This window comes from Elephantulus edwardii, unplaced genomic scaffold (genome assembly GCF_000299155.1).
Source record: "Elephantulus edwardii isolate Elephantulus edwardi_28Jun2011 unplaced genomic scaffold, EleEdw1.0 scaffold00146, whole genome shotgun sequence".
NCBI classification, from domain to species: Eukaryota; Metazoa; Chordata; class Mammalia; order Macroscelidea; family Macroscelididae; genus Elephantulus; species Elephantulus edwardii.
In genome coordinates this window covers 6,597,820-6,608,449 of record NW_006399896.1, presented here as the reverse complement: position 1 = coordinate 6,608,449, position 10,630 = coordinate 6,597,820, and the positions used below count along the sequence as shown (strand labels likewise).

The window sequence follows — 10,630 nt, the reverse complement described above, 5'->3', positions numbered from 1 at the left end:
CTCAGTTTCAGCGAGCAGGGTTGTGTCATCTGCATAACGCAGATTGTTGCTAGATCGTCCACCAATCCTAATGCACATGAGGTGATTAAAAATACTGTGCTTGGATTAGGCCCATCTCAGTCCTTCAGATGGGATCTTTGCTTTTGAATACTGTAGGAAGACGGATCTTGTAACAGATTCGCCCCATACAATATGTTTTTTCACTTGTGACTGCTGCTTCCATGGGTTTTGATTGTGGTTCTGACTGAAATGGCATCCTTGACAACTGACTGGAAGGCCCCCCGCCCCAGTGCCCCTAACAACACAAACTTCGTGACTTGCAGCTGAGGAAAACGCTGTGGAGCACAATGTTCACCATGGGTCACTATCCAAACAGTGATTAATTTGGATTCACACCTTCCAAAAATTCTAGCCTTGTGGAAAGTAATGCAGCTTCTTCTGGATCTCATCTCAGGGATAGTTGTTCTAAAGGGGCTGTGGCCATTTAGACCTACGATTCTGGGGACCATGTTGGCTGCTCAAAAATGCCCTCACATCATTAGGGGTAAAACCACAGGGTTGTGCAGTTTGGTGGGTGGATGGAGGTGGTGAAAGAAATTGGAAAGATCCAGTAGAGACTTGAAAAGATTGGGTTAGGATGGGTAAAATCCAATGGTGATTGAGTTTATAAAATAATGCATGGGGATGATCATATAAAATAGAATATGAATGAAGAGTAGTGTGAAACACAGTTTAAAATAAGAAAATCAGCATTTACTTAGTAATTTAAAAAAAAAAATGCCCTCGAGGGAGCGCTGGTGGCCTAGTGGCAAGAAGCTTCATTGCCATCCCTAAGGCACATGGTTCGAATCCACCAGATGCTCGCTTAGAGAAGGGGCAATCTCCTGTGCCAGTTGGATCTGATTTGATGGTGGTGGTGGTTGTTATGTGCCGTTGAGTCGCTTGCGACTCATAGCAACCCTATGTACAACAGCCCTAAACTCTGCTCTGTCCTGTGCCAATCACACTGTCTCTGACACTCCCATCCCGATTATCCCAATCACTGAATTGATCCACCTCATAGAGGTCTTTCCCCTCCTGCGCTGTCCTTGCATCCTACCAAGCATGATGTCCCACTCCAAGGACCCCCCCCTCCTTACAACAGTTCAAAGTATGTCAGACGAAGCCTCAGAATCCTTGCCTCCAAGGAGCAGCCTGGTTTAACTCTTTCCAGGATGAATGTATTTGTTTTCCTAGCAGTCCATGGTACTCTCAATACTCTTCTCCAGCACCACAGCTCAAAGGCATCAATTCTCCTTCTATCCTCCTTAGTCATTGTCCAAATCTCTGATGTATAACAAGTGATTGCAAAGACCATGGCCGGTATCAGACCTTACTCTCTAGAGAGACACCATTTCTCTTCAGTACTTTGGAGAGGTCCCTAACAGCAGACTTTCCCATGGCAATACACCTTTTCATTTCCTGGCTACTGGTGCCAAGTTTTGACTGTAGAGCCAAGCAAACTAATGTTAACAATCTCAATCTCTTCACCATCCATCCTGATGCTGCCAATTGGTCCAGTGGTGAGAATCTTTGTCTTCTTGACATTGAGCCTCAATCCATATTCGAAGCTGCAGTCCTTGACCTCTGCAGCAGGCGCTTCAGGTCCTCCTCAGTTTCAGCAAGCAGAGTTGTGTCATCTGCATAACGCAGATTGTTCATAGATCTTCCACCAATCCTGACACCACATTTCTTCTCATGAGAGCCCAGCCTCCCAGATAATCTGTTCTGCATACAGGTTGAAAAGATATGGAGATAGGATGCATCCCTGGCGTACGCCCTTCCCAATTTTGAGCCATGCAGTGTTTTCCCTTGCTCTGTTCTGACGACTGCCTCCTGGTCCAAGTATAGGTTTTGCATTAGCACAATTAAATGTTCTGGGATTCCCATTCTTCTCAGAGTCAGCCACAGTTTGTTATGATCTGCACAGTCAAACACCTTTGCATAGTCAATGAAACACAGATAGACATTCCTCTGGTAGTCCCTGCTTTCTGCTAAGATCTATCTAACATCTGCTACAATATCCCTAGTACCACGACCCCTTCTAAATTCAGCCTGGACTTCTGGCAGTTCTCTGCTGATGTGCTGTTCCAGTTGTTTTTGGATAATCTTCAGTAGAATCTTGCTTGCATGTGAAATCAATGATATTGTTCTATAGTTTCCACACTCTGTTGGATGGTACAGAACAATTTTTTTAAAAAAGCCTCACACCTGGCCCAGAATAAAAAATAAGTACCAGTAAAGGTTAGCAGGCATTGACATCAGTTACTTGCTCTGAACCATTTTCAGACCTGTTACTTCAGCCTTTTATCCATGCTACTGCTTATTTAAAAACAGAGAAAAGAGAAGCCATGCAAATCCACTTGGCAGAAAGTGCCCGGGTGTTGCATTACTTCATCGACTTTAAAGTGGTTCAAAGTCCTATGCTGGAAGTGGTCTCCCTGGGACCCCTTGTGGCCCTGCCCTTCCCCAGCTTCATCCCTAGGGCTTCCTTTACTTCCTGTGACATCAGGGAGCTCCGATGACTCTAGTGATCAGAAGCTGAACTACAGTCCCACTTCCTGGGCCATGGAGAAGTTGGCAGTGGTGACACTCTCACATGGTCACAGTGAGTCTGGTGCATCTTCCAACCTAGAGTGAGGACTCAGTCAATGTCAGCCCTGCTTCTGTCACCATGGTATCCACTGCCCCCTGACCCGTGAGATTTCCTGGCTTAGGGACAGCTACACTACTGTCGATGGCATTCATTCCAGCCACATACTGAAAGTGTATGCTGTGAGTTTGCTCTGGGAGCACGTGCAGCTGTTTCCTACCTTTGAAGTAGAGGCAGTTGAGAATCATCATCTCTGTGGCTGGGTCTATATTCTCCAGCGCATCTTTGATGAGGCCCTTGGTGAGCTTCAGAATGTGGTGGTTGGTTCTTGCTATGAAAGCTGGGTCTGAGAAGTCAGCTGTCTGGGCCTTCGCAAAGTAGTACTCTTCCACTTTGGCTTTGAAGTCCTGCCGGATGGGGAATCGCTCCTGGATGTAGAGGTCATTGACTGACCTCAGCGTGTAGCCAAAGTTCCTCCTGAAGAGGCGGTGAGTGAGCTTGCGGAAGAGGTTGTGGACCGTCAGCATTTCGTACGTGCTGCTGGCATTGACAAAGTCCTTGAAGTGCAGTGTGGAGTACACTTGCTCGTGGGTCTCACCCTGGAGGCCCAGAGATAGCATGCTCATGGCAGTGGAAATGCCTACGGGCGCAGTGACCACGTTCTCAGCAGGGCCCACCTGCTCCTTCAGGACCCGGTAGAGGTTGAAGGCGAACTTGGCATTGAGGATGTTGAGACGCTGAATGCGGCTCTTGCCTTGGAAGAGCTGGAGGATGTTGCCAGGGCTTGTCCCCACGTCCACAGGCGGGACGATGTCAATGATGTCAATATAGTCATCGTCCTCGCTGAGGATCTTCTCCAGGTCCAGGTAGTCATCATCATCCTCTCCCTCCTCCATCCACACATTGGTGACCGTGTCTTCCCTGTGGAAGCTGGCAGGGAGGAGGGGCGTACCCAGGCTTTGGTTGGCCAGCTGGTCCCCTGGGCCCAGATCCCTGCCATGTGAGGACATCATGATGAGAGAGATGACAAGTGAATGAAGCACGGCCTTCATTTTGACAGAGCTTAGCTAGAAGGGAGGAAGCATACGCAGTTAGAGGCGATAGCAGACCCCCAGCCAGATCCCACCCATTTCAGATCACAGCTTTTAAAAGATCAAAAGATTGGAGGTGATTCAGTTTATAAAACACAGTGGATATTAGTGATCATATGAAACACTGAATGAAAGAATGAGAGACAAGAGACAGTATGCATGTGTGTGAATTCTTTATGCAAACCAGTATAATTTTTTTTTAAAAAAAACCAAAACTAGTAATAGTGAACACATACTTGACACAGTCTGTGAACCTTGTAATTATTAAAGAATTTAGGGGACCCTCAGTGAGAAAATCTGCTTGAAACATTTCAAACCTGAAACACAAGAGGCTCAGTTGTGGTGGTAGGTAGCACTGTTTTTAATCAATCACTAAACATAAAGATACTCTCAGCCCCTTGATGTTGTGCTGGACCACAGAACCGGAACCACACCCATCACTGACCCTCCAGTGAGTTTTCAGAAGCAGTAAATCACATGGGAGATTGTCTATCTGCAGTGGAACAGCTGGTGCTGGATTCAAACCATGTATGTAGGTACGCAGCACGGCTCCTTATTGCTAGGCTACCAGAGCTTCAAGGTAATTATCTGAGTATTTTGGATAGTCTATTTTGAAACTTCTTACACCTGATCTCATGGGATCAGTGGGAAAAGACAAAAATTATTTTAATTCCTCCATGGGAGGAAAGAAAGAACTAGTGCTTACAGATAAAAATAAAGGACTTGGAAGGACTTTCCTTGTTTTTCTGCGTAAACCTCGTTGCCATTTGAGTTGATTCTGACACCTTGGGAAACTAGAACAGAATGGAACTGCCCTGGAGGGAAGCAAATGGCTTTTTTTTTTTTTTTTTTTTAATTTTCTTTCTTTCTTTCTTTTAGCTCTTTTTTTTTTCCTTTAGTGGGGAGAGGGGGAATGTAGCTGATGACTTTGAACATACTTTCAGTTCTCAGGAAAATACTTTAACTTCTGTACCACCACCAAGGCTCATTGCTTTTGCTGCTGACTGCCACAAAAATTGGGAATGCTGGTTGCCTAGTGATGTTGAGTTGTGCTGCCAACCCAAAGACACGGTTCAAATCCACCAGGTGCTCCATAGAGAAAGACATTCTCCTTCCATGCAATTTATAGCCTCTGAAAACTTGTCGTCAGGTCAGTTGTGGTTTAGTTCCAAGTTGGTACAATAATAGCAACAGCAACTACAAAAATTGCATGAAACATTTAAAAATGAGCATTAGGTTTAAGCTGTGTTTAGAGTCGAATGAATGTGTTTGAAGAGACCATTCTTTTTAAAGGATAATCATTCAGAAGTTCTGTTTCCGTGGGAATTTCATCTGGTGCTTTCTTTAATGTATTAATTGAAGGGAGCAGGAGGGACTTTTTGGTGATTTTCCTCACCCCTTCTGGGTGACCAAACCCAAATAGCAGACAGGGTATGAAAGACATAACTGACTGGATTTGTAAACACTTTTTTTTCCAAACTAATTGTAATGAAAGTTTACACATACTTTGGGTTTCATTGTTGCACTTTTCTCCCTGCCCAACCTCCTCCCGCCTTCCCCCTAAGTCCACTCCATTATGCAGCCTTTGTTCTGGACTCCTGTCATGACAATAATACCTAATCATATATCCCTTTTAAATAGTTTTCTCTCTCATCTGTTTCAATACAGTATACATAATTTATCCCATCTTAGTCTGCCCCCCAACCCCGATGTCAGTCCCGCTTTATAACAGTGGCACCATGCAGTATTTGTCCTTTTGTAAGTGAGATATCTCACTGAGCATAATGTCCTCTAGGGTCACCCATTTTGAATATTTCATGAATTCCTTGTTTTTCAATGCAGCATAGTATTCCATTGTGTGAATATACCACAGCTTCTCTATCCATTCGTTTATTGATGGGGTAAACACTTTATTTTTAAAAAAGACTTAGATAAAGATAACAAGGATGGTGTTAAAAACATCTCCTATCCACTTTTTACCAGACCTTTATTTGTGTTTGTGTGTCTGAGTCTGTGTGTACATGCACACGTCAGCACACTCGTATGTCTTTGTACTCACACATACACCTGCACACTCTCTTGTGTGTGTGTACTTGCACTCATGTCTGCACACTCACTTGTGTGTCTGTGTGTACACGCATACACCTGCACAGTCTCTTATGTGTCTATGTTGTGTACATGCCTGTACACTCACTTCAGTGTTAGTGTCTGTGTCTACATGCACGCACACCTACATACTCACTTGCTATTCTTTTCTGAACTCTTCGGAAGTAGGTTGCACATATCATGAACTCTGTTGACGTTAACGCTGACACTTGAGAGATGATACCTCTGATCAAGGGCCTTGTCATAACCACAGTAGAGTTCTCAAACAAAATGTTACCATATAAACATAATGCTTTCCTTTCCCCCTTTTCTACAGTTCATGGGCTAATCTTGTCAATTGTCGCAGTAAAGTCACTGACAGCTCTCTAGTAACCATATTTTCAAAAACTTCTTTCCATTTCCAAGATAGTATGGAAATATTTGAATTTGTAGTTGTTAGAGAAATGAAGCACCTATTAAAAGATCATAGAATTTTACACTCAGCAGAAATCCTCAAGGTGGACCTACCTTTGTGCTGCTCCTACACGCAAAGCTGCAGAGTGAAGACAACCCTGACCACCAGCAAAATGGCAATGTGAACTTTGGTGCTAAGCTCCTGTTGTATGTTTTCCAAAGTCAACACATCCCAAGTCAAACAGTGCTCAGCTAGCTTAGTCAGCACAAACACCCTCAGCCTCATCGTTGATCGATGCTGAGTGTCCTGCCGCACCTTGAGGTTCTGATGTAACTGTGTGGGGTTTTATTGTGATTTGAGTGAAAGGTAATTGGTTTTCCCATCAAGCATCAATCTACATTTTTGAGTCATAGCATTTAATATAATACACACAGTGTCATCACACTCCACACTTCTGTCCTAGAATCCGACCTCTACCAGACAAGGAAGCTTGACCTTCTTCCCAACTGTGGTCTTTTTTATTGTGATTTGAGTAAAACTTTACAAAGCAAATTGGTTTTACATTCATACACATTTTGTTTTCTTATACAAAATAAAGTCACTACAGTATAGTCAGGCTCTCCACTTGGTCCCTGTGATAGTCATTTCCATTCACTCTTCTATTCTACCACACTCCTGTGTGTTCCCTGGGCTTTATCCTTGGAGCCATGCTGTTCCTTCAGCCTTACCTGCTTGGTTATTTTAAGGAGTCAGTACCTCCCTGACATTACTGTTCACCCTATAAGCTTGTTTATTATTTTACATGTCCCTAGAGAAAGAAAAAAAGGGCCAGTGAAAGATAGAACGATCCTCAGTGAGATGAATGGACAGTAGTATTCGCAACAGTAAGTTTAAGCACAGCAGAGACTATGCAGATGGCACAAGATGTGGCAGATTTTGTTCTCTTGTACATGGGGTTGGTGTGAGTTGCAGTGGACTAGGTAGTACCCCAAGCTCTGGTGGTCTAGTGGTAAGGAGCTGCCCTTCCAATCTTAAGGCACATAGTTCAAATCCAACAGCTGCTCCACAGGAGAAAGATGAACAATTTCCTCCCGTGTAAATTACTGCCTCTGAATACCCACTGGAGGGTTAGCTCTGGGTCCATTCCAACTCAGTGGTACTTTTTAAAAAAAAATAATAATAATTTTTATTTATTCTCTTTTTTTTTTTATGTGTGTACCGTCAAATTGGATCTGATTGGTACAGGAGGCGATTGTTCCTCCTTTAGCAGAGCATCTGGTGGATTTGAACCATGCACTTCTAGGATTGCAGTGCGGTTTCCTGCCACTAGGCCACCAGAGCTCGCCTCAATGGTACTTTTAAAAAAACACCTAAAAACATTGACTGAAAGTTGAGGCAAAAGGGTGAGTTCTCTTCTGGGTTCTTTGGGATTTGAGTCATCACATCAGGGATTTCACCAGGATGGCTTTGTTTATTTGTTTTGTTCTGCATTCCAGGCAACTTCTCCTTGATCGGTTGCTTTTAAAGTGCTCAGCAGTGGTAGCCAAGTGCCGCTTTGTTCTTCTGGTCTTCAGGGTCATGGGAGTGGATGTGCTGTGGTGCTTCAGTCCCTTGGACTCATTGTGTCTTTACATCTTTGCTTTCTCTTTCCTCTCCCTAGTTCTGAGTAGTTGCACCTCAGATGGCTGCTCACAAAGTGGAACAGAGCGTTGTCTCTGTAGACTGTGTATGTCACTTGACCTTCATGTCCCCCAAGACTGTGGTTCCCAGACCAGGACCAACAACTCATTCCCTCAAAGTGTTCAGTTATAATTGAGACATTGGCACAGCTTTGACCCCTATTGGCTCAACCAGACACATGAATATTTGGTAGCTTAGTGATAGGGAGTTGGCTGCTATCCTAAAGGCACACCATTCAAATCCAGCTGCTCCGAGGGAGAAAGATAGACAATGTCCCTGCCCCCGATGTGATTTATTGCCTCTGAAGACTACCTAGAGGGCCAGAGTCCGTTCTGACTCAACAGTGCCTAACAACAAATGTGAATGTAATAGTATCATCTGACAAACCTCTGTATGGCAGTTGATATAGCAGTCCATTTTCTGTGTGTATGTGTGTGTGTCTGTCTGTTTTGTCTGTCTATATATATGCTTATTTGTTAGCATTTATTATTGCTGGTATTGAAGACTTGTCAAGTGCCATTGAGTTGAGCAACCCTATGAACAAAAGATCTGAACTGTGTTCTATAACTGTCATTGTTTCTCTAAGTTCATAGTTTGCAGAGGCATGTTGTTTAGGAAGTGGACGCCACTCCTGCTTCCAAGCCTGTCTTAATCTGGGAGCTCCACCAAACACTGTCCAACATAGGTAACCATTATAGCCATTGACAAAACAGTGGCACAGCGTTCAGCATCATAACAACCCCCAGTTACCTCAGTACAGCAAATTAACAGACCAGTGCTGTACCACTTAGAAAAATGTTCTTCCCAAACAATTAACACCAGGCCTGAGGGCTTATATATCTAGTAATATTACCTTTGTTAACCATTTTTTTGATGTACTGCTCTGTGACTTTTTTTAGTCCTATGGGCTGCCAAAAGAGTAAACAGATGTCTTAGGAAGCTTTACCTCTCATACTTACGGCACGTCATTTTTTTTTATTTTACTTTATTAATTTTAATGAACATTTAAAGATATTTTGGATTTTCATTCATTCATTGTTGCATTTTTCTCCCTGCCCACCCCTCCCCCACCCGCCCCCTCCCCAAGTTTGCACTTCTCTTTGAAAAGTAAAAGAAAAATTCCTTCACTGGTATACAATACCCCCCGCCCCAAGTACACTCCACTATGCAGCCTTCATTCTGGACTCTTGTCATAACCGTAATACCCAATCATATATCACTTTGGGCATGTCATTAGGAGAGACTATTCCCTGAAAAGTAATGCTTGGAAAGATGGAGAGTCAGCAAAAGAGAGGAAAACCCTCAGCCAAGGGGATTGACACAGTGACTGCAGTAATGAGCTTCAAGTTTGTCACAGATAATGAAGCTGGCATAGGTTAGAACAAGATTCAGATCCATTGTTCATAGGGTTGCCATGAGTTATATGTGACTAGATGACGTCTGACAACAGTAATTTTGACTCTCCTCTCTTCCCATCCCATAGAGTGGATTCATACACTGTTTGTCCTTTAACTTTACTCATTTCGCACAACAGAGAACTCTGGGTCCTAATGCATAGGAGGTTGTACTGCTGTCCCACAGGCAGTGCCTCTAGCCATTCTAATCCATCAGCTCCGCAGGAGAGAGATGATCAGTCTCCTCCTGTGCAGCTTTGGGTTTATTTTTTAAAATTTTAAATAATTTTAGTCCTTTAATTTGCAAGCATTATTGTTTATGAGTGAGAGAGTTGAACATGAGCAGACAGACTTAACTCCTGTGTTCACAGAGCTTGTACGTTATGAAACAACCATTATTTTTCAAAAACACACACTGGAAGAGGAAAAACTAACCAATTATTTTATACTGTTTTACTTACAAAATTGTTGTACATTGTTTTTCTCACAGAATCTTTCCCATTTCTTTTATCCACCCCTGCTTCCTCCCATCAAATTGTGTGACCCTAAGATTAACCAGCTCCCTCCAATGCAATTTTTACCTCCGAAAACACAATAAAGGCCAGCTTTGAGTCAGTCTTTACTGGACAGCAGTGTATGTTCATGCATAACTTGACCCAGAATAATGTCTTCTAGATTCATCCACATTACATGGTGTTGTGCAAATTATTATTCTTTCCTGTTGACTAGTAATCCATTGTGCATATTTAACATACGTTCTTTATCCATCTACTGATGAATATTGGGCTTTCTCCATCTTCTTGCTGTTGTAAATAATGCTGTAGTGAACACAGGTTGACATCCATCTATTCATGTCACAGTTCTGTTTTATCATTAGGCTGTATACCTAACAGTGGAAGTACTAGCTCAAATGGTATTTCTTCTTATACTCTCTTGCCATTTTCAGGCAGGACTTGAGGACATGATGCTGCTGACTTAAAAACAAAGGGGGAAAGTGAGGCACAGGGGACCAAGGCAAAAACCAAGGCCCTAGGCATTTATTTCTATCAGTATATATAGAAAATACAAACATTCTCTTATTATTAAGCTTCTCAGTACACAGCAGGCAATTATCTCTTTTTCTTTTTTTGGGGTGGGAGTTTCATTCATTCATTGTTGCACTATTTTCTCTACCCTCCTCCCCAGCTCGTTCTTTTTTTTCCCCCCACTTGAAAGTCTGTTTGAATTGTCCAATTGACACAGCGCTTATCAAAGCCAGTTCTGATAAATCTCCTTTGTCAGTGTGTCCTTTACCATTCCCTATCACTCCTCCCTGAGAGAGACTTCACCCTGA

At 43.1% G+C, this 10,630-nt stretch overlaps 2 protein-coding genes across 2 annotated transcripts in view; one reads left to right on the top strand and one right to left on the bottom strand.

Annotated features, from left to right (window-relative positions):
• SERPIND1 (serpin peptidase inhibitor, clade D (heparin cofactor), member 1) overlaps positions 1–3,687 on the bottom strand; it is a 9,699-nt gene extending 6,012 nt beyond the window's left edge. The window contains exon 1 of the mRNA XM_006894562.1: positions 2,853–3,687. Within this exon, the coding sequence (XP_006894624.1) occupies positions 2,853–3,684 (832 nt within the window). The 5' untranslated portion in view covers positions 3,685–3,687. The remainder of the gene's footprint in view (positions 1–2,852) is intronic.
• The window catches only part of PI4KA (phosphatidylinositol 4-kinase, catalytic, alpha), a 196,063-nt gene that overhangs the window by 114,388 nt on the left and 71,045 nt on the right, over positions 1–10,630 (top strand). The gene's annotated exons all lie outside the window — the stretch shown is intronic.